The sequence below is a fragment of the Coregonus lavaretus genome, assembly GCF_964263955.1.
Source record: "Coregonus lavaretus genome assembly, chromosome: 27".
NCBI classification, from domain to species: domain Eukaryota; kingdom Metazoa; phylum Chordata; class Actinopteri; order Salmoniformes; family Salmonidae; genus Coregonus; species Coregonus lavaretus.
In genome coordinates, this window is record NC_140014.1 from 41509758 (window position 1) to 41535296 (window position 25539).

General features: G+C 43.3%; 1 protein-coding gene across 1 annotated transcript in view; it reads left to right on the forward strand.

Annotated features, from left to right (window-relative positions):
- Nucleotides 1-311: 311 nt before the first annotated feature.
- LOC311103019 (E3 ubiquitin-protein ligase TRIM9-like) overlaps nucleotides 312-25539 on the forward strand; it is a gene marked incomplete at both ends in the record, with an annotated part of 65676 nt that continues 40448 nt past the window's right edge. Inside the window, one exon of the mRNA XM_084144512.1 lies at nucleotides 312-1148. Within this exon, the coding sequence (XP_084000638.1) occupies nucleotides 312-1148 (837 nt within the window). The remainder of the gene's footprint in view (nucleotides 1149-25539) is intronic.

A 25539-nucleotide genomic window follows, 5' to 3' on the forward strand; every position in this document is an offset into this window, starting at 1 on the left:
ATCGTCATATGGAAATGATGTGGTCATTGCGTATAACTGACTGGTCTAGAACCATTAGACTGGCGGCTGCCTTGTCCAATAGCTGCTCTGGATTAGCCGATGTTTGCAATACCGTTTCTGTATTGGCTAGAAAGTGCGTTGTCTCGGATAGTTTGCATGATATATTTGCCTGCCTCCTTCCAAGGTTGCATTTACTGTGGTGGATGCTGAAAGAGACGACCGCTGGTAGTGTGCAATAGCATTTTGATTGAACAAATATAGCAACTTTCCTGGAATTGGGAGATACTATTTCTCTACGAAGAGAATTTAAAATGGATGAAATGGAAGAAGAATTAAAATGCCCTGTCTGCGGATCTTTTTTCCGGGAGCCGATCATTCTACCGTGCTCCCACAACATTTGCCTGGCTTGCGCTCGGAATATCCTAGTGCAGACGCCGGACGCTGAATCTCCGCAGAGTAGCCGCGCGTCTGGCTCGGGGGTATCTGATTATGACTATCTGGACCTGGATAAGATAAGTTTGTACAGCGAGGCGGACAGTGGGTATGGCTCCTATGGTGGATTCATAAGTGCCCCGATCACCCCTTGCCAGAAATCTCCAAACGGTGTGCGCGTTTTCCCCCCTGTCGTCCCCCAACCTCCTGCCCAACACCACTTGCTAGGACACCCCGGCTCCCTACCCCCTATCCCCCGAAACTCCTGCATCACCTGCCCGCAGTGCCATCGCAGCCTCATCCTGGACGAAAGGGGGCTCCGTGGGTTTGCCAAGAACCGGGTGCTGGAAGGGGTTGTGGACCGCTACCAGCAGAGCAAAGCGGCCGCCCTCAAGTGTCAGCTCTGCGAGAAGAGTCCCAAAGAGGCCACGGTGATGTGCGAGCAATGCGACGTGTTCTACTGCGACCCTTGTCGCGTGAGGTGCCACCCTCCCCGAGGTCCGCTAGCCAAGCATCGCCTTGTGCCCCCGGCGCACGGCCGGATAAGCCGTCGGACAAGTCCCCGGAAGATCTCCACCTGTACGGAGCACGAACTGGAGAACCTGAGCATGTACTGTGTTCAGTGCAAGATGCCGGTGTGTTACCAGTGTTTAGAGGAAGGCAAGCACGGGACACATGAAGTCAAGGCTCTGGGAGCAATGTGGAAACTGCACAAGGTAACGTGCTTTTGTCAAATGGTTATAACTCCGTTTTTCCAATGGTCATAAGGCGCATTTAACTCACCAAGTATAGTCCTAAATTAGCCTCGCAAAGCCGCCTGATCCCACGAGCTTATATACCAGCTAGCACATTTGACTCCTTGGAAGTTGTGGGAATGCAAGTTTTTGGTTTTCCAATGGTTCTGGGAAGGAAGCCATATGATTCCTGACCGGTCCTGTGTGTCTCAGCCGCTAGAGCATGGCGCTTGCAATGCAAGGGTCAAGGGTTTGAATCCCACGAGGGACAAGTAAGCACTCACTACTGTAAGTCGTTCTGGATAAGACCATCTAAATGTAGAACGTTTTTAAAACTTTCTGAAAACTGAAGTAACATTTTTACCTGTTCTGGGAACATTCATGTTTAGGTTGCAGGGAGGTTCATAGAACATTTTACTATGGTTCCCTGAAAGTTTACCTGGGATGTTTTATTAACGTTCTGAGAACGGAAATGCTAGGTTATTTGAAGGTAATTAAATATGTTTCTGAGAACATTCTCTAAATGTTGTGAATGTTTTCAATTAAATGTAAAGATGCAATATGCATAAATTACGCCACCATTTTCTGGTTGCAAAAATTCTAATAGTTTGCCTAATTTCAGTTTATGACAAAACAAGCAGTCATTGTGCAGAGACTCAATTGTACCATCTTAAGCACTGTGAAAAATATTTTTCATAACCAAAAATATGGTATTTCTAGCTGTTTGAAGCTGGTGTACAAAACAGAAAGTAAAAAACTCAAACTAAACTTAAGAACGGGAAGCATAGAAATAGTGCACATAGAACATATATACCGCTTTATAGCTTGCTTTCAATGAGAATGAAAGATCTATAACTCACATTTCTATGTGAATTTGGTCAGTCCCCCAAAAAGTTACATATTGCAGCTTTAAAGGTTATTTGGATGTTTTTGAATAACTTCCTTAAAACTTCCACTGAATGTTTCAATATGACTTTTAATTACAACGCTAGCTTAGTTTAACTGTTTTGAACTCCAAGCACAGATAGGACACATGAAAATCAATTGGCTTAGTCATTAATCATGTAAACACATTTCTTTTTTTATTGTGGCACGGCGTCAGTAAGATTCAAACCTATGATCTTCTGTTCTTTTCCATGGAATTAGTCCTCTGTGCCACCAGGATGGAGCTAGCATGCCATGTTTAAAAAAAAACTCATACAAAGCTGTTCATTTGAGTCTATTCCCCATTTCAATTGAAACAGGTACTCATTAAGGTCAGTGGGATACCAGTGTTTAGAGGAAGGCAAGCAAGGGACACATGAAGTCAAGGCTCTGGGAGCTCTGTGGAATCTGCACAAGGTCACGTGTTTGCCAAATGTTAACAGTTATACCTTTCTGTTTTTCTAATGTCATAAAGCGCATTTAACTCACCAATTATAGTCCTAAACTAGCCTGGCAAAGCAGCCTGATCCTGTGAGCTTAAATTCCAGCTACCACATTTGGTTCCTTGAAAGTTGTGGGAATGTATGTTTTTGGTTTCCCATTGGTTCTGGGAACGAAACCATACATTTCCTGACCGGTAAAACGTTTTTTAAACGTTCTGAGAATTGAAGTGAACATTTTGCATTTTCTGGGAACATAAATTTTTAGGTTGCAGGGAGGTTGTAAGAATGTTTTACTATGGTTCTCTGAAAGCTTTCCTGGGATGTTTTATCAACGTTTTGAAGGTAAATAAATAAGGTTCTGAGAACATTCTCTAAATGTTGTGAATGTTTTGAATGAAATGTAAAGGTTACGTGGAGGTTTTTGAATAACTTCCTTAAAACTTTCACAGAATTTTTCAATAAGAGTTTTAATAACTCTGGTAGCTTAGTTTACCTGTTTTGAACTCCAAGCACAGATAGGACGCATGGAAATTCATTGGCCTAGTCAATAATCATGCAAAAAAATATATATAGTGGCACGGCATCAGTGAGTTTCATTACTATGATCTTCTGTTCTCTATTCATGGAATTAGTCCTCTGCATCACCAGGATGGAGCTAGCATGCCATGTTTTTTAACTCATAGAAAGCAGTTTATTTTAGTCTAGTCAAACAGACCCCATTTCAAAGGAAACAAGCACTCATTAAGTTCAGGTGTGGCCAATTAGTGGGCGTGGCCAACACACCTGAACACACTTAACAAGATAGAGGATATAGTTTTGTTGATGCTGAGAATGGAATGTATATATTTATAAATAACATTCTTGAACGTTACTAATGTTTTCTTGTGTTTTTTATGGAAAGTTTTCTTAATGTTCTGAGAACAGGACTTTAAATAGAACCATGAGGAAACCTGCAGAAAACGTTATGCCGAAGTACTGAAATTCCCACAGAAGAACGTTGTTTCTTAACGTTCTCTGAATGTTCTGAGAACATTACTTTTAATAGAACCTTGAGGACACCTGTAGGAAACGTTATGCTGAAGTATTGACATTCCCACCTAAGAAACATATGGTTCTCAGAACGTTACGTGCTAGCTGGGTATCCTGCACCCTTTCCAGAACTATATGGTAAAGGTTGTATACAAAATAACCATGGGACAACCACACTATCATCAAGCTCTAAGAAAACAAATGGTTCTCAGAACGTTATGTGTTAGCTGGGATGAATGTTGCTGCACAGCATGAATCAGTCTGATATTTACAAGGCTTGTCCTAAATGGGCCGCTATATGAATTTCGTTCATCAATGCGATTGTGGAAACGAATAGCGTGTAGTCTAGATTTAATAAACCTAACCTATACTTTTCAGCTCCAATTGGTATTGATTGTGTGTGCCCACAATTGGATTGTGGGTAACCTAGATTATTAAATAAAGTGTAATAATACATTATTGCATTTTTGTTCACTTTACTTCAGTCTCTATGGTAGCCTGATATTACGACCTGCCAGCCTATCTACTACAAGGTTGCCGGCAGCCAAAAATAAAACGTAAATCCCACCAGTTTCACCGGAGGTACCACCGTCCTTAAGCCTCGCTTACGCCTCGATCAGACCGACAGTGTCATTGCATCAATGCTGCATAATAAATTCTGCATTAAAACTTTTTTCAATATGTAATTCCACTTTTTTTTGGGGGGGGGGATACAACAAAAGTTCAACATTCACCTTTTGCTACTATTTCTGTTAAGTCTGCCCATACAATCTGATGCATATGTTGGATAAATCCAGTGGATGCACCACACAGAACCCACTGCAAGGCAAATGCAGCATTCCATTGGAATTTAATGTACTTCTTCTAATGTACCAAAGCGATGCATCATACCTCCTGTATTCTGAAAGTTATGTATCTTGAAAACTTGATTGCAGACATGCAAAACATTGGACCAATGTACTAATGAAACAAATACCAGAAGATAGTTTTTGGGTGGAGTTACAAATATTCAAATGTATAAAAAAATAAAAAAAATGTTTTGAAATAGTTTCAACGGTATTGACGGTATTGAAAAACCACCCCTGTGGCTATTTCCAAGCCTACCACCCTGCACCCAATGTGTCATACCATGAGTAGGAGGACGGGGCCAGATATAGCAACTATCTCCAGCCCACACACTGACACACACCCCCACACACACACTCTACAGAACCATGCTTAACAATGTGTATGCTGAGCTGCTGCACACACCACACACTCTACACCCACTAGGAAGTGTCAGAACACCCTCTAGGACAGTCAGAACACCCTCTAGGACAGTCAGAACACCCTCTAGGACAGCTGTGGCTCAATATGATTACATTCTGATGGGCAGCCATTCAGCTGTGGCTCAATAGGATTACATTCTGATGGGCAGCCATTCAGCTGTGGCTCAATAGGATTACATTCTGATGGGCAGCCATTCAGCTGTGGCTCAATAGGATTACATTCTGATGGGCAGCCATTCAGCTGTGGCTCAATATGATTACATTCTGATGGGCAGCCATTCAGCTGTGGCTCAATAGGATTACATTCTGATGGGCAGCCATTCAGCTGTGGCTCAATAGGATTACATTCTGATGGGCAGCCATTCAGCTGTGGCTCAATATGATTACATTCTGATGGGCAGCCACTCAGCTGTGGCTCAATAGGATTACATTCTGATGGGCAGCCATTCAGCTGTGGCTCAATAGGATTGCATTCTGATGGGCAGCAATTCAGCTGTGGCTCAATAGGATTACATTCTGATGGGCAGCCATTCAGCTGTGGCTCAATAGGATTACATTCTGATGGGCAGCCATTCAGCTGTGGCTCAATATGATTACATTCTGATGGGAAGCCATTCAGCTGTGGCTCAATATGATTACATTCTGATGGGCAGCCATTCAGCTGTGGCTCAATAGGATTACATTCTGATGGGCAGCCATTCAGCTGTGGCTCAATAGGATTACATTCTGATGGGCAGCCATTCAGCAGTGGCTCAATAGGATTGCATTCTGATGGGCAGCCATTCAGCTGTGGCTCAATATGATTACATTCTGATGGGCAGCCATTCAGCTGTGGCTCAATATGATTACATTCTGATGGGAAGCCATTCAGCTGTGGCTCAATATGATTACATTCTGATGGGCAGCCATTCAGCTGTGGCTCAATATGATTACATTCTGATGGGCAGCCATTCAGCTGTGGCTCAATAGGATTACATTCTGATGGGCAGCCATTCAGCTGTGTCTCAATATGATTACATTCTGATGGGCAGCCATTCAGCTGTGGTCAAAAATAGTGCACTATATAGTAAATTAAACCAAGTCAGTCTCCTGATTAGAGCGTTTGGCTCGGATAAGGATTACTGTCCAAGGCTTACTTACTTACTATATAGGGAATAGGGTGCCATTTGGGACACAATGTTGAAGAATAGACGCTGTCAAACGAATCAGTCCTATTGTATGTATTGCTGATTTCCTTAAAGCACAAAGACCTGCTTTGTCAGATGGCATCACAGTGTTCTGTCATGTTCTTGTGGTCACTAAGAGCATTGGCTAAAAGTCCATTGTCCTTTGTCTGGCCCCTGTATTTCTCTGGTCCTATCTCTGACTGCGTCCCCAAAATGCCTATTCCCTACTTTTCTTTAACTAGGCAAGTCAGTTAAGAACAAATTCTTATTTACAATGACGGCCTACACCGGTCAAACCCGGGCCAATTGTGCACCACCCTACGGGACTCCCAATCACGGCTGGTTGTGATACAGCCTGGAATCGAACCCGGGTCTGTAGTGACGCCTCAAGCACTGAGATGCAGTGCCTTAGACCGCTGCACCACTCGGGAGCCCTGCATAGCGCACTACTTTAGACCAGAGAATGGCACCCTATTCCCTATATAGTGCACTACTTTAGACCAGAGAATGGCTCCCTATTCCCTATATAGTACACTACTTTAGACCAGAGCCCATAGGGTGCACCATAGAGGGAATAGGGTGCATTTTGGGATCACATTAAGAAGACTCAGGGAAAGACAATTAATAAACCAGCAACATGGGGAGTTGTTCAGCGCTCCAGAGATCATTCACACACACACACACACACATACACTTGAAGGGTTGTAAAGTGCTTGAACTGGAAACGAGGTCAGAACTGTTTGGTGTCAATTAAAGACGATTAATCAGTGTGATAAGATGGAGTGTTTGTGTGTGTGTGTGTGTGTGTGTGTGTGTGTGTGTGTGTGTGTGTGTGAGAGAGAGGGAGTCCTAATCCCGACCAAGGCGACCTCCTGTAGTATGTCTCCTCTCCTCTCCTCTCCTCTCCTCTCCTCTCCTCTCCTCTCCTCTCCTCTCCTCTCCTCTCCTCTCCTCTCCTCTCCTCTCCTCTCCTCTCCTCTCCTCTCCTCTCCTCTCCTCTCCTCTCCTCTCCTCTCCTCTCCTATCCTCTCCTATCCTCTACCCTCCTCTCTTCTCCCTGGCTTGGTTCTACCCTGCTGAGAGGTAATAAGATTGACTGTCAGTCTGGATCCACAGTGTCCACAGCCTCTTTACACTGGAGGGAGTAGGCTACAACACTCACAACATAGTCTACAGACACAGCCACTATACTCACAACATAGTCTACAGACACAGCCACTATACTCACAATATAGTCTACAGACACAGCCACTATACTCACAACATAGTCTACAGACACTATACTCACAATATAGTCTACAGACACAGCCACTATACTCACAACATAGTCTACAGACACAGCCACTATACTCACAACATAGTCTACAGACACAGCCACTATACTCACAACATAGTCTACAGACACAGCCACTATACTCAAAACATAGTCTACAGACACAGCCACTATACTCACAACATAGTCTACAGACACAGCCACTATACTCACAACATAGTCTACAGACACAGCTACTATACTCACAACATAGTCTACAGACACAGCCACTATACTCACAACATAGTCTACAGACACAGCCACTATACTCACAACAACAGCACACATACTGTATATAACGGACGTCACGCTGCTCCCCACTGGGCACAAACTGGTTGAATCAACGTAGATTAAACGGAATTTATCAATGTATTGTGACGTGGAATCTACGTGGAAAATACATTGGATTTGAAAAAAAAGTTATCAACTGTTGTTTTGAGGGTGAAATTCTAACCACAGGATTATGTCATCATTGTAACCAATTTTCAACATAGACAAACCTTGTGTAAAATATGTCAGACCTTCAACGTTATATCCCAAATTAAAAATAAATAAATAAATAGGCTGAGCCTCCTACTGGAGAATGTATCTATCTACAGCTACCCGTTGGTCTCCCATTCAGGGTTTTAACCAAGCCCTGCTTAGCTATGATATTTGTCACTGACTAGTACCAATGTGCTATCATGAGATATACACTTAAAAACTAAATAGGTTCACTGTTGATATCGAAGTCATTCCAAAGGGTAGGTTTAACAGAGCAAATGAAATGTGACCACACTTTATAAGTCATGTATCATCAATGATACTATTTAGGCCTGTATAGCATCTGCAAAGTGATCAACAAAAAATTGTTTCAATTCAACCTAGGGTTCAACTAAAAATAGACAATACATACGGTGCATTCGGAAAGTATTCAGACCCCCTTGACTTTTTCCACATTTTGTTACGTTACAGCTTTATTCTAAAATGGATCCCTCATCAATCTACACGCAATACCCCATAATGACAAGCAAAAACAGGTTTTTAGAAATGTTCCCAAAAGTAAAAAAAAAAAAAAAAAAAGTTAAAAAAAGAATGGAAATACATATTTACAAATAACATGACTATATACAGGGAGTAGAAAATAACATGGCTATATATAGGGAGTAGAACATATCATGGCTATATATAGGGAGTAGAAATAACATGACCATATACAGTACCAGTCAAAAGTTTGGACACACCTACTCGTTCAAGGGTTTTTCTTTATTTTGACTATTTTCTACATTGTAGAATAATAGTGAAGACATCAAAACGATAAAAGAACACATATGGAATCATGAAGTAACCAAAAAAGTGTTAAACAAATCAAAATATATTTTATATTTGAGATTCTTCAAAGTAGCCACCCTTCGCCTTGATGACAGCTCTGCACACTTCGCATTCTCTGAACCAGCTTCATGAGGTAGTCACCTGGAATGCATTTCAATTAACAGGTGTGCCTTGTTAAAAGTTCATTTGTGGAATTTCTTTCCTTCTTAATGCATTTGAGCCAATCAGTTGTGTTGTGACAAGTATACAGAAGATAGCCCTATTTGGTAAAATACCAAGTCCATATTATGGTAAGAACAGCTCAAATAAGCAAAGAGAAACGACAGTCCATCATTACTTTAAGACATGAAGGTCAGTCAATCCGGAAAATTTCAAGTGTTCAAGTTTCTTCAAGTGCAGTTGCAAAAACCATCAAGCGCTATGATGAAACTGGCTCTCATGAGGACCGCCACAGGAATGGAAGACCCAGAGTTACCTCTGCTGCAGAGGATAAGTTCATTAGAGTTAACTGCACCTCAGATTGCAGCCCAAATAAATGCTTCACAGTGTTCAAGTAACAGACACATCTCAACATCAACTGTTCAGTGGAGACTGCGTGAATCAGGCCTTCATTATTAATATTAATATGCCATTTAGCAGACGCTTTTATCCAAAGCGACTTACAGTCATGCGTGCATACATTTTTGTGTATGGGTGGTCCCGGGGATCGAACCCACTACCTTGGCGTTACAAGCACCGTGCTCTACCAGCTGAGCTACAGAGGACCATTGCTGCAAATAAACCACTACTAAAGGACACCAATAATAAGAAGAGACTTGCTTGGGCCAAGAAATACAAGCAATGGACATTAGACCGGTGGAAATCTGTCCTTTGGTCTGATGAGTCCAAATTTGAGATTTTTGGTTCCAACCGGCGTGTCTTTGTGAGATGCAGAGCGGATGATCTCCGCATGGAGGAGAAGGTGTGATGGTGCTTTGCTGGTGACACTGTCAGTGATTTATTTAGAATTCAAGGCACACTTAACCAACATGGCTACCACAGCATTCTGCAGCGATACGCCATCCCATCTGGTTTGCGCTTAGTGGGACTATCATTTGTTTTTCAATGGGACAATGACCCAAAACACACCTCCAGGCTGTGTAAGGGCTATTTGACCAAGAAGGAGAGTGATGGAGTGCTGCATCAGATGACCTGGCCTCCAAAATCACCCAACCTCAACACAATTAAGATGGTTTGGGATGAATTGGACTGCAGAGTGAAGGAAAAGCAGCCAACAAGTGCTCAGCATTCCTCATGAAGCTGGTTGAGAGAATGCCAAGAGTGTGCAAAGCTGTCATCAAGGCAAAGGGTGGCTACTTTGAAGAATCTAAAATCGAAATTATATTTTGATTTGTTTAACACTGTTTTGGTTACTGCATGATTCCATATGTGTTATTTCATAGTTTTGATGTATTCACTATTATTCTACAATGTAGAAAATAGTAAAAATAAAGAAAATCCTTGAATGACTAGCTGTGTCCAAACTTTTGACTGGTACTGTAAGTATTCAGACCCTTTACTCAGTACTTTGTTGAAGCACCTTTGGCAGCGATTACAGCCTCAAGTCTTCTTGGGTATGACGCTACAAGCTTGGCACACCTGTATTTGGGGAGTTTCCCCCATTCTTCTCTGCAGATCCTCTCAAGCTCTGTCAGGTTGGATGGGGAGCGTCGCATCACAGCTATTTTCAGGTCTCTCCAGAGATGTTCGATCGGGTTCAAGTCCGGGCTCTGGCTGGACCACTGAAGGACATTCAGAGACTTGTCCCAAAGCCACTCCTGCGTTGTCTTGGCTGTGTGCTTAGGGTCATTGTCCTGTTGGAAGGTGAACCATCGCCCCCAGTCTGAGGTCTTGAGCGCTCTGGAGTAGTTTTCATCAAGTGTACTTTGCTCCGTTCATCTTTGCCTCGATCCTGACTAGTCTCCCAATCCCTGCCACTGAAAAACATCCCCACAGCATGATGCTGCCACCCCCATGCTTCACCGTAGGGATGGTGCCAGGTTTCCTCTAGACGTGACGCTTTGCATTCAGGCCAAAGAGTTTAATCTTGGTTTCATCAGACCAGAGAATCTTGTTTCTCATGGTTGAGTTCTTTAGGTGCCTTCTGGCAAACTTGAAGCGGGCTGTCATGTACCTTTTACCAGAGTGTCTTCCGTCTGGCCACTCTACCATAAAGGCCTGATTGGTGGAGTGCTGCAGAGATGGTTGTCCTTCTGGAAGGTTCTCCCATCTCCACAGAGGAACTCTGGAGCTCTGTCAGAGTGACCATCAGGTTCTTGGTCACCTCCTTGACCAAGGCCCTTCTCCCCCGATTGCTCAGTTTGGCCGGTTGGCCAGCACTAGGAAGAGTCTTGGTGGTTCCAAACTTCTTCCATTTAAGAATGATGGAGGCCACTGTGTTCTTGGGGACCTTCAATTTTTGGTTACCCTTCCGCAGATCTGTGCCTCGACACAATCCTGTCTCGGAGCTCTACGGACAGTTCCTTCGACCTCATGGCTTGGTTTTTGCTCTGACATGCACTGTCAACTGTTGGTCCTTATATAGACAGGTGTGTGCCTTTCCAAGTCATGTCGAATCAATTGAATTTACTACAGGTGTACTCCAATCAAGTTGTAGAAACATCTCAAGGATAATCAATGCTCAACAGGATGCACCTGAGCTCAATTTTGAGTGTCATAGCAAAGGATCTGAATACTTAGAGTATGTAAATAAAGTATTTATGTTTTTAATTTTCAATACATTTGCAAAAATTTCTACAAGCCTGATTTCGCTTTGTCATTATGGGGTATTGTGTGTAGATTGATGAGGACATTTTTTTTAATTAATCAATTTTAGAATAAGGCTGTAACATAACAAAATGTGGAAAAAAGGAAGGGGTCTGAACACTTTCCGAATGCACTGCATCTACCAGTGGTTGGAGCCGTTTCAGGGAACAAAACCAAAAAACTGAAAATAACAAACAATTTCGAAGAACAGATTCAAAACCGGGAACAGAAGTGATCTATACTGTTCCAGAACAGAACCGTTATTTTAAAAGCATGGGAATCGGTTAATAACGTTATTTTACGTTCCGGACATTTTTTTTCAGTTGCACAAAAAACGCAGCAAAGCATCTGTGCAAAGCCCTCACTCTTATGCCAGTGTCTGCCTGCCTGCCAGCTGAAAATCTTTGCCACTGTGTGTGCTACCTGCTCCCCCCCCACCGAAGTCTACTAGCCTACTACTGATGTTTCAAGCGTGATTCAGAAATTAGAGAGATTTTTAATTAGAGAAGAATGGATAAACTTTTTCAATGCTAGTTAAGGATACCATAGTTGTCACGTTTCACAGTGGATTTATTATCTACAAAAAGGTAAGACGTGTTTTTATTTTATTTCTGGTGCTGCTCTCCACACACAAGCTTGTTAGCTAGCTAGCTAGCTAGTTTTAGTCCAATGTTAAACCAACGTTCTGAAGTTCAGACATTCAAAGTTCAATGACATAGAAACCGGTCCTCCGTAGATATAATTATCTGGGCCTAATTTAGATAATTAAACAAGATGCCAAGAGCTTCAAAACAAGCCTTCTCCTCCACCCTCTCTCGCTCTCTCCCCACCCTCAAAATTTCAGTCGCATCTCGTTCCCTAATACTTGTCTGTCGAATGCATGTAAACAACTATAACTTTTGCCCACTCCATAGCAAGCTGCTCTATCCACAGTAATTGGTTTAATGTTAAAAAATATATATGATTTCAGAGGTTTAAAAAGGAACAGAAGGGAATGATATAAACCATTCCTTTTTTTTTTCAAACCGGTTCAGAACTTTATTTTGCTGGTCGGAACAGTGGAACGGAACGGAAAAAATAATGGCTCTGTTCAGAACAAAACAATTGGAAAATAATTTTGGTTCCAACCCCTGGTATCTAATGTTTGGATAGTTCCATCTGAGCAACTGGATTAATTCCATTCTTAAACTTTTATTTTTGGTTGAGTTGGAGACTCAGTTGGAGATATAATTTGTTAACTTTGACTGCAACACTTCTAAATTAGTTCTAAACTGCCCATGTGGAATTCCCGGTCTCCGGTAGAGTTTGGATCTGAGTCAGAACTGCTGATCTGTGGTCAAGAACACAGCGTTCATCTCAGCCCTTCAGTCCCTAGATTTTTTGGCCCAGATGGAGACATGGATCACCCCAGAAAACACTGGTACTCCAGCTGCTCTCTCTTCATCTGACTACGTGTTCTCTCATAGTCCAAGAGCATCTGGTCGTAACGGTAGAGATTTTCTCTTTTCTCCCTCACTCACCTGTCCATCTCCTCATTTGAATTCCATGCGGTCACTGTCACTTGTCTACTTCAGCTTAACATTGTTGTCATCTATCGCCCCACCAGGTGCTTTTAGAGAGTTCCTCATTGAGTTTGACACCTTGATAAGATCATTTCCTGACAATGGATTACCGCTCATCATACTGGGCGACTTCAACCTCCCGACGTCTGCCTTCGATTCATTTATTTCCACCTCTTTCTTTCCCCTCCTTGCCTCTTTTGACCTCACCCTTTCCCAGTCTGCTGTCACTCACAAGGCAGGCAATACGCTTGACCTCATCTTTACTAGAGTCTGTTCACCTACTAATCTCACTGCAACCACCCTCCAGGTCTGTGATCACTAGTGGTCCTCTGTATCTCAATTGGTAGAGCACGGCGCTTGTAACGCCAGGGTAGTGGGTTCGATCCCCGGGACCACCCATACACAAAAATGTATGCACGCATGACTGTAAGTCGCTTTGGATAAAAGCGTCTGCTAAATGGCATATTATTATTATTATTTATCACTACATTGTTTCCTTTTCTCTCCCTCTCCTCCAATCCTACCCACTCAGCCCCTACCCAGATGGTCATGCACCGTCGCAATCTTCGCTCTCTCTCTCCCTCTACTCTCTCCTCTTCTATCCTATCATCTCTCCCTTCTGCTAAATGTTTCTCCCTCCTGTCTCCTGATTCGGCCTCCTCAACCCTACTCTCCTTCCTTTCTGCATCCTATAACTCACACTGACCTCTTTTCTCTCGGCAGGCTTGGCCCTCCCCTCCTGCTCAATGGCTGAGTGATTCATTGCAAGCTTACAGAACAGGGCTGCGGGCAACTGAGCGAAAATGAAGGAAAACTAAACTTCTGGAAAACCTATCATCCTTTCACTCCCTCTTCTCTACCTTCTCGTCCACTGTATCGGCTGCCAAAGCCACTTTCTATCACTCAAAAATGTCAAGCTTCTGCCTCTAACCTGAGAACTATTTTCCACCTGCTCCTTCCTCCTAAATCCTCCACCCCCTCCCCCTTTCCTCTCTGCGGACGACTTTGTCAACCACTTTGAAAAGAGTTCCTCACTTTCCTCATCAACTCATCCCTGACCACTGGCTCTGACTCCAAAATGGAGGACTTCCCCTTCTCAAGAAACCAACACTCAGCCCCTCTGACGTCAAAAACTACAGACCGGTATCCCTTCTTTCTTTTCTTTCCAAAACACTTGAATGTGCTGTCTCTGACCAACTCTCTCTCTATCTCTCTCAGAACGTTCTTCTTGACCCTAACCAGTCAGGCTTTAAGACGGGTCAGGCTTCAAGACGGGTCACTCAACCGAGACTGCTCTCCTCTGTGTCACGAAGGCTCTCCACACTTCCAAAGCTGACTCTCTCCTCTATTCTCATCCTTCTAGATCTATCTGCTGCCTTCAACACCGTAAAACATCAGCTCCACCTCTCCACCCTCTCAGGGCTGGGTGTCTCAGGCTCTGCAGGCCGCTTCTACCAGGTGACATGTAGAGGATCTGTGTCTGCACCATGTACTTTCACCACTGGTGTCCACCAGGGCTCGGTTCTAGCCCCCCTCCTCTTTTCTCTATACACCAAGTCACTCGGCTCTGTCATGTCCTCACATGGTCTCTCCTATCATTGCAATGCGGATGACACTCAACTACTTTCACCTTCCCCCCTTCTGACACCCAGGTGGCGACACACATCTCTGCATGCCTGGCAGATACTGCATCTCAGCTTGGATGTCGGCCCATCACCTCAAGCTCAACCTCGACAAGACGGAACTGCTCTTCCTCCAGGGGAAGGCCTGCCCGCTCCAAGACCTCTCCATCACGGTTGACAACTCAATGGTGTCCCCCTCATGGAATGCAAAGAACCTTGGAGTGACCCTGGACAACACCCTGCCATTCTCTGCAAACATCAAAGCGGTGACTCGCTCCTGCAGGTTCATGCTCTACAACATCCGTAAAGTACGACCCTACCTCACACAGGAAGCGGCGCAGGTCCTAATCCAGGCACTAGTCATCTCCCTTCTTGATTACTGCAACTCGCTGTTGGCTGGGATCCCCGCGTGGGCCATCAAACCCCTGCAACTTATCCAGAACGCCGCAGCCCACCTGGTTGTCAACCTTCCCAAGTCCTTCCAAGTCACCCCGTTCCTCCGCACACTCCACTGGCTTCCAGTCGAAGCTCGCATCCACTACAAAACCATGGTACTTGCCTACGGAGCAGCAAGAGGAACTGTCCCTCCCTACCTTCAGGAGCACCTTACAGAAACGGTCTAACTGTGTTCTGTTGGTCTCACTGTGTTCTGTCGGTCTCACTGTGTTCTGTCGGTCTCACTGTGTTCTGTCGGTCTCACTGTGCTACCTCGTTTAATCTCCTAGAGCCAGAGATCCTCGAACCAGAGACACACTTAACCGTCCGCTTGACAACGTCTTAGTCAATTACGTTATAGAAAAGCTAGCCTCAATAGGAGGAGTGGAGACGTTTCAAGATGCTGAGTGAGGTTACGAATCTAACTCTGTTACATTTGTATTTGAAATTAAAGTTAGCCTGATACCAGCGTGCAGCAGCACAGCGATGTTGTCTTCCCCGTCATCATCCTCTGATTGATGAGGCAAGACAACCGTAATACAAACCTCAGGCTGACAGTTGAGCACAGACACACACACACACACACACACATACACATACACACGCACACACACACACACACACACACACACATACACCCCCACACACACACTCAGAGAAACCTCAGGCGCAGAGAGTTGAGCACACACATACACCTCCGACACTAGACTAGACCACCATCAGCACCAACTGGGTCCTGTCTGGACAAGGAATATAATATTTATCTGTCCCAATTATAGCGGTACCCTCCCAGGTATCTGTCCAATTCAGGCTCTGTCTTTGTGTCTTTGGCCGCTATTTAAAAAAACCTTCTTTATTGTTCAGAGCTCTGACCCTTTCCCTGAATAGTTAATGATTCCTGATGCATAATTGATGCCCGCTGCAATAACAGATAAATAATATATCAGTCAGTCATTAAGGGTTGGCCTGTCGTCAGGGACAGACTGGGACCACAAATTGGCCCGGGCATTCCTTTTTTTCTTGAGGCCCACATTATTAGCCAAATAACGATCATTCTGTCTAAAAACAAAAAATTGGACCAGCCCATCTGGCATTTGCCCGAACTGCCCTATGGCCAGTCTGCTTCTGCCTGTTGGCTATGGGGATGGCTTACATATGATCTGATAAAACATATAGTCTGTGTTCCAAATGGTAACCTATTCCCCGATGGGTCCTGGTCAAAAGTAGTGCACTATGTAGGGAAAAGGGTGCCATTTGAGACGCAGCTATAGAGAACATAGAGAGAACATAGAGGCATCAGAAGCAAGCTACTGTAGTTGTCAGAATCCTGGTTGATCCAGCTTCTAGCTACTGTAGCTGTCAGAATCCTGGTTGATCTAGCTTCTAGCTACTGTAGTTGTCAGAATGCTGGTTGAACAAGCTTCTAGCTACTGTAGCTGTCAGAATCCTGGTTGATCCAGCTTCTAGCTACTGTAGCTGTCAGAATCCTGGTTGATCCAGCTTCTAGCTACTGTAGCTGTCAGAATCCTGGTTGATCCAGCTTCTAGCTACTGTAGTTGTCAGAATCCTGGTTGACCCAGCTTCTAGCTACTGTAGTTGTCAGAATCCTGGTTGATCCAGCTTCTAGCTACTGTAGTTGTCAGAATCCTGGTTGATCCAGCTTCTAGCTCCTGTAGCTGTCAGAATCCTGGTTGATCCAGCTTCTAGCTACTGTAGTTGTCAGAATCCTGGTGGATCTAGCTTCTAGCTACTGTAGTTTTCAGAATCCTGGTTGATCTAGCTTCTAGCTACTGTAGTTGTCAGAATCCTGGTTGACCCAGCTTCTAGCTACTGTAATTGTCAGAATCCTGGTTGATCCAGCTTCTAGCTACTGTAGCTGTCAGAATCCTGGTTGATCTAGCTTCTAGCTACTGTAGCTGTCAGAATCCTGGTTGATCTAGCTTCTAGCTACTGTAGTTGTCAGAATCCTGGTTGACCCAGCTTCTAGCTACTGTAGCTGTCAGAATCCTGGTTGATCCAGCTTCTAGCTACTGTAGCTGTCAGAATCCTGGTTGACCCAGCTTCTAGCTCCTGTAGCTGTCAGAATCCTGGTTGATCCAGCTTCTAGCTCCTGTAGTTGTCAGAATCCTGGTTGATCCAGCTTCTAGCTCCTGTAGCTGTCAGAATCCTGGTTGATCCAGCGTGTTAGATGTTGTTAACTCTCAGTTTGTTAACAAGAGAAGGTTCCCTGAACAGCGAAGGGCTTAAAACCGCCCCACTGAATATTTCATCTGTGTCTGCATCCCAAATGGCACCCTATTCCCTATATAGTGCAGTATTTTAGACCAGGAACCATAAGCCGGTAGTGCACTACATAGGAAATAGGGTGCCATTTGGGGACACCCTGATTCTCTCAGGGCAGCGTTGTGCGAAAACAGTCAGTTTTTGATTGGAACAGTGGAGGCAGCAGCCACCTATGTCCTGAGCTTATGTAATTGGTCAATTGATTTGTGTGGCATGTTATAGGCTAGTGATATTTATTACAGATTATAATCAATAACTGCCTCCCAAAAAAGGGAAATTTTTTAAAAAATTCACCATGGTGTGCATCGTGTGATTTTAGCCAACTATGAGCAGGCAAAGTCTAGTAAAGTAAAGTAACCTTTTCCTTCTCATAGTTGGTTTCCGGATGATGTCATCGGACTAGAAACGCACCATTTTCATTGGTGTTGTTGGGGTGGTGCTGGAGATTATGAATATGAAATTTAAACATTTTGAAATGTCCCTTTAACTACTTGGGCAGGTAGCCTACTTGGACCCAACCTGGTTCTAGAACAGTTTGTGCTCCTTCATAAGGACCTGGCAAGAGAGCAGAGACAGACTGTCACCCAGGCCTGCTTGATGCCAGACCTCTGAGAAAGCGTTGTTGTTCATAGAAGAACTGTAGAGCCGTGAACTAGAAAAAAATGTGTATCCGTTTTTGTTTCAGAAGGTGCAGTAGCTTTTTTGGAAAATAGGTCACGGAAAGAGAGCTCTGTTTGCCCTCCAACTGTTGTACACACACACACACACACACACACACACACACACACACACACACACACACACACACACACACACACACACACACACACACACACACACACACACACAGGTACCCATGTGTAATAGAGGCAGTAGTGTTTAATGAATTCACAGCACATGGGGGGTTTTAAATGCCAGATTATACTTTGGGGGGTGTTTAGGTGATGTTACATCTACAGTATTAATGTCCTTGTGAGGCAAAGAGCAGGAAATAGAGTCGTAGCATTTTGTTGTGCTTCGCTGCACCTTCTTATTAGAGGGGAACTAAATATAGAGTAATGATTGGAGAATTGTAAGCCTGGTTCCATTATAATTAGGGAGATCACAGGATGCAATAATCCAATTATTTTACTTAAAAGCAAGCATTGGAATGTGTTAGAGGATGTTCAAACTACCTTTTGACCTTTGGGCCATTTGGGATCAGCCCTTGTGCTACAGAACAGCCCACTTACTCCCTTCCGTACTCGACTACGGAGGTTTTAATCCAAATTGGCTCAGACGTCTCTCTGGCATCCCCGTTTCCCTGTGACAGATTGGCTCGCTCGTTCGCACCGATTGCTCGCTGCCGAGAGAACATGAAACATGTAGAACGGCCCTGGAGCCACCTCAGTGTGTGTGTGTGTGTGTGTGTGTGCGTGTGTGCGTGTGCAGATCGGCCCTGGAGCTCTGGGCTGCATTATTCATGATGAGCACGTGTTCACGCTTGCCGTAATTACAAAGATGATTACACACACACACCAACACCAGGGGCGTCCTCAGGGTCCCCTGTGAAACCACGATTAGGTCTCGTTCCAAATATTCCAACATTCTAACATCCCCATCAGGTACCATTACAAAATCTCATTCTTATTTTTTTGTGCTAGAGGGGCTCAATGCACAGTGTAACAACTCACGTTAAAGCTAGAATCCGCAGTTGAAACAATAACAAAGCTATCCTCGTCTCTGTTTTGGTAAAAAGCTGAGGGATGGGCCTGGAGAAATGTAAAACATCTCAGAATTCATAAATAGAGCTGTGGATGCAAGGACTGACCATCCATGATATCGAAATTATAGTTTTATCCATGTTTGTTTACATTTACATTGTTTTCAAACATTGGAGTAAAATAAGCTTATATTTTGGTTTCTGATGGGGTATGACATTTTGAACTATGCTCATGAGGCATTTCTAAGTTATATTCTTCATGAATCAATGGGTATACAGTGCCTTGCAAAAGTATTCATCCCTCTTGGCGTTTTTCCTATTTTATTTGCATTACAACCTGTAATTTAAATGGATTTTTATTTGGATTTCATGTAATGGAAATACACAAAATAGTCCATATTGGTGAAGTGAAATGAAAAAAATCACTTCTTTCAAAAAATTCTAAAAAATAAATAGCTGAAAAGTGGTGCGTGCATATGTGCCCTTTGCTATGAAGTCCCTAAATAAGATCTGGTGCAACCAATTACCTTCAGAAGTCACATAATTAGTTAAATAAAGTCCACCTGTGTGCAATCTATGTGTCACATAATCTGTCACATGATCTCAGTATATATACACCTGTTCTGAAAGGCCCCAGAGTCTGCAACACCACTAAGCAAGGGGCACCACCAAGCAAGCGTCACCATGAAGACCAAGGAGCTCTCCAAACAGGTCAGGGACAAAGTTGTGGAGAAGTACAGATCAGGGTTGGGTTATTTAAAAAAATCTGACACTTTGAACATCCCACGGAGCACCATTAAATCCATTATTAAAAAAAACCTGCCAAGAGAGGGCCGCCCACCAAAACTCACGGACCAGGCAAGCAGGGCATTAATCAGAGAGGCAACAAAGAGACCAAAGATAACCCTGAAGGAGCTGCAAAGCTCCACAGCGGAGATTGGAGTATCTGTCTGTAGAACCAGTTTTAGCCGTACACTCCACAGAGCTGGGCTTTACGGAAGAGTGGCCAGAAAAAAGCAATTGCTTAAAGAAAAAAATAAGCAAACAGGTTTGGTGTTTGCCAAAAGGCATTTGGGAGACTCCCCAAACATATGGAAGAAGGGACTCTGGTCAGATGAGACTAAAATTGAGCTTTTTGGCCATCAAAGAAAACGCTATGTCTGGCGCAAACCCAACACCTCTCATCACCCCAAGAACACCATCAGCAGGGACTGGGAAACTGGTCAGAATTGAAGGAATGATGGATGGCGCTAAATACAGGGAAATTCTTGAGGGAAACCTGTTTCAGTCTTCCAGAGGTTTGAGACTGGGACGGAGGTTCACCTTCCAGCAGGACAATGACCCTAAGCATACTGCTAAAGCAACACTCGAGTGGTTTAAGGGAAAAATGTAAATGTCTTGGAATGGCCTAGTCAAAGCCCAGACCTCAATCCAATTGAGAATCTGTGGTATGACTTAAAGATTGCTGTACACCAGCGGAACCCATCCAACTTGAAGGAGCTGGAGCAGTTTTGCCTTGAAGAATGGGCAAAAATCCCAGTGGCTAGATGTGCCAAGCTTATAGAGACATACCCCAAGAGACTTGCAGCTGTAATTGCTGCAAAAGGTGGCTCTACAAAGTATTGACTTTGGGGGGGTGAATAGTTATGCACACTCAAGTTTTCTGTTTTTTTTGTCTTATTTCTTGTTTGTTTCACACTCAAAAATATTTTGCATATTCAAAGTGGTAGGCATGTTGTGTAAATCAAATGATACAAACCCCCAAAAAATCCATTTTAATTCCAGGTTGTAAGGCAACAAATTAGGAAAAATGCCAAGGGGGGTGAATACTTTCGCAAGCCACTGTATATCATCAGTTTTTTAAGTCCAAAAATGGATGTTGAAACTGCGGATTCTAGCTTTCAGCTAATGTATGTACATTGAACAAAAATATGAACGCAACATGTAAAGTGTTGGTCCCATGTTTCATGAGCTGAAATAAAAGATTTGTGCACACATTTCTTTACATCCCTGTTAGTGAGCATTTCTCCTTTGCCAAGATAATCCATCCACCGGGCAGGTGTGGTATATCAAGAAGCTGATTAAACAGCATGATCATTACACAGGTGCACCTTGTGCTGGGGACAATAAAAGGTCACTTTAAAATGTGCATGTTTTGAGAGAGCGTGCAATTGACATGCTGACTGCAGGAAGGTCCACCAGAGCTTTTGCCAGAGAATGTAATGGTAATTTCTCTACAATAAGCCACCTCAAACGTAATTTTAGAGAATTTGGCATTACGTCCAACCGGCCTCACAACCGCAGGCCCAGGACCTCCACATACGGCTTCTTCACCTGCGGAATCGTCTGAGACCAGCCACTCAGACAGCTGATGAAACTGTGGGTTTGCACAACCAAAGAATTTCTGCTCAATCTGTCAGAAACCATCTCATGGAAGCTCATCTGCGTGCTCGTCGTCCTCACCAGGGTCTTGACCTGACTGCAATTCGGCGTCGTAACCGACTTCAGTGGGCAAATTCTCACCTTCGATTGGCCACTGGCACGCTGGAGAAGTGTGCTCTTCATGGATTAATCCTGGTTTCAACTGTACCGGGCAGATGGCGTTGTGTGGGCGAGCGGTTTGCTGATGTCAACGTTGTGAACAGAGTACGCCATGGTGGCGGTGGGGTTATGGTATGGGCAGGCAGGCATAAGCTACGGACAATGAATACAATTCCATTTTATCGATGGAAATTTGAATGCACAGCGATATCGTGACGAAATCCTGAGGCCCATTGTCGTGCCATTCATCTGCCGCCATCACCTTATGTTTCAGCATGATAATGCACAGTGCCATGTCGCAAGGATCTCTACACAATTCCTGGAAGCTGAAAATGTCCCAGTTCTTCCATGGCCTGCATACTCACCAGACATGTCACCCATTGATCATGTTTGGGATGCTCTGGATCGACGTGTATAACAGCGTGTTCCAGTTCCCGCCAACATCCTACAACCATGCACAGCCATGGAAGAGGAGTGGGACAACATTCCACAGGCCACAATCAATAGCCTGATCAACTCTATGCGAAGGAGATGTGTCGCGCTGCATGAGACAAATGGTGGTCACACCAGATACTGGCTGGTTTTCTGATCCACACCCCTACCTTTTTTTTAAAGGTATCTGTGACAAACAGATGCATAACTGTACTCCCAGTCATGTGAAATCCATAGATTAGGGCCTAATGAATTTATTTCAATTGACTGATTTCCTTACATGAAACGTAACTCAGTAAAACCTTTGAAATTGTTCCATGTTGTGTTTATTTCTTATTCAGTAGATGTATGCATGTAGATATTTACCATGTCAAAACCCCCAAAGTCAATTTCATCCTGAAGATTTTATGAATCGACCACCCTCGTATCGCTTGCCCCCTTCTCTCTTGCCACGGCCTCGTCCCAAATGGTACCCAATTCTCTAAATAGTGCGCTACTTTTGACCAGAGCCCTATGGAACAGGGTGTCGTTTTGGGATGCAGCCTTCATTAGATGCATCTTTCCATCAGACACCGTGATGTCACAGACACCGTGATGTCACAGACACCGTGATGTCACAGACACCGTGATGTCACAGACACCGTGATGTCACAGACACCGTGATGTCACAGACACCGTGATGTCACAGACACCATAATGTCACAGATCTGATTTGCAGTTTGCCAGTCCCTCTACAGAAACAGGAAATAGAGCTGGGCGATATGGACAAAAATCTATATTGTAATAAATTGCCTGAATTTATGCAATAATTATGAATAGTTTATATTATTTTCATTATTATCCTTTAAACTACTACTACTACTACTAGTTTGATGATTGTAGCGATCAATTGTCCTATTAACAATCACAACGACTGTGGTGGACTGAAGATGGCGGTGCAGAATGCCTCCTGAATGCCTTGTAAAAAAAGTTTTAGAAATGAATGTCTCTAAAACGGACCAAATAATAGTACTTTTACACTCATCTGCTCGCTCGTGGGCAACAACATTTAAACTGGAAAATAACTCCAAACAACTTGTAAGGCTAGAGAATGTTATAGACTAACACTACCAACGTAGTCGAAACAAACAACACGGCAGAGAGTAAACAGAATTACTGACAGGGATGACCTATTTTCTGCATGGTAAGCATGGAAACCGAACTGCTAAAATCTATAGGTGATCAATTAGGCGTGCTTTGGTTAGTCCGTAAAGATTTACAAGAGATGAAGGCGAGCCTTGAAATGAGTGATGAGAAAGCCCTGCGACACTGGAAAAAGAAACTTAAAAAGCTGAAGGGTACAGTCAATGTTATCGAAGCTGACGTTAATGAACTTAAAAGAGAGAACAAGTTGTTAAGAGAATCCCTACTGTACAGACTAGATGCGTGAAAATCTGGTGCTTACCGGACTTAAAGAGGATGAAGAATGTGTGGTGAAAGAATTCATGGTTACTGCAGATCCCAGGCGACAGCGATACGAGCACCTAGTCGTTGCCAAATTTGCATCCTTTAAAGATAAAATAATGGTTAAAAGTCTGGCCAAAAGACTCGCCGGCTTTAAAATAGGCATGAACGACGCAAAGTATCCACTCTTCAAAGACAATAGACTAAAAAGGAGACGTGTAGCTCTCGTAGTCGACAAGCTATACAGTTGAAGTCGGAAAGTTTACATACACTTAGGTTGGAGTCATTAAAACTTGTTTTTCAACCACTCCACACTTTTCTAGTTAACAAACTATAGTTTTGGCAAGTCCGTTAGGACATCTACTTTGTGCATGACACAAGTAATTTTTCAGACAATTGTTTACAGACAGATTATTTCATTTATAATTCACTGTATCACAATTCAAGTGGGTCAGAATTTTACATACACTAAGTTGACTGTGCCTTTAAACAGCTTGGAAAATTCCAGAAAATGATGTCATGGCTTTAGAAGCTTCTGATAGGCTAATTGACATCATTTGAGTCAATTGGAGGTGTACCTGTGGATGTATTTCAAGGCCTACCTTCAAACTCAGTGCCTCTTTGCTTGACATCATGGGAAAATCAAAAGAAATCAGCCAAGACCTCAGAAAAAACATTGTAGACCTCCACAAGTCTGGTTCATCCTTGGGAGCAATTTCCAAACGCCTGAAGGTACCACGTTCATCTGTACAAACAATAGTACGCAAGTATAAACACCATGGGACCACGCAGCCGTCATACCGCTCAGGAAGGAGACGCGTTCTGTCTCCTAGAGATGAACGTACTTTGGTGCGAAAAGTGCAAATCAATCCCAGAACAACAGGAAAGGACCTTGTGAACATGCTGGAGGAAACAGGTACAAAATAATCTATATCCACAGTAAAACGAGTCCCACATCGACATAACCTGAAAGGCCGCTCAGCAAGGAAGAAGCCATTGCTCTAAAACCACCATAAAAAAGACAGACTATGGTTTGCAACTGCACATGGGGACAAAGATCGTACTTTTTGGAGAAATGTCCTCTGGTCTGATGAAACAAATATAGAACTGTTTGGCCATAATGACCATTGTTATGTTTGGAGGAAAAAGGGGGTACTTGCAAGCCGAAGAACATCATCCCAATCATGAAGCACAGGGGTGGCAGCATCATGCTGTAGGGGTGCTTTGCTGCAGGAGGGACTGGTCCACTTCACAAAATAGATGGCATCATGAGGAAGGAAAATTATGTGGATATATTGAAGCAACATCTCAAGACATCAGTCAGGAAGTTAAAGCTTGGTCGGAAATGGGTCTTCCAAATGGACAATGACCCCAAGCATACTTCCAAAGTTATGGCAAAATGGCGTAAGGACAACAAAGTCAAGGTATTGGAAAGCCCTGACCTCAATCCTATAGAAAATCTGTGGGCAGAACTGAAAAAGCATGTGCGAGCAAGGATGCCTACAAACCTGACTCAGTTACACCAGCTCTGTCAGGAGGAATGGGCCAAAATTCACCCAACTTATTGTGGGAAGCTTGTGGAAGGCTACCCAAAAAGTTTGACCCAAGTTAAACAATTTAAAGGCAATGCTACCAAATACCAATTGAGTGTATGTAAACTTCTGACCCACTGGGAATGTGATGAAATAAAAAAAAGCTGAAATAAATCATTCTCCCTACTAATATTCTGACATTTCACATTCTTAAAATAAAGTGGTGATCCTAACTGACCTAAGACAGGGAATTTTTACTAGGATTAAATGTCAGGAATTGTGAAAAACTGAGTTTAAATGTATTCGGCTAAGGTGTATGTAAACGTCCGACTTCAACTGTACGTTGATAATCAACTGTTCCGAGACGCCAAGACCACTCCATGCCAATTCTAAATAAAATGGAACATCAACACTATTAATTTAATTAATTAATGTAATTTTTAAAAGGAAATAATAAAATACAACAATTAATAAAGAAATTTATAAATACTATTGAAGTTTAAGGAATGTTGTAAAATAATTTGTATTCCATATTTTATGTATATTATTTATAAATAGATAAA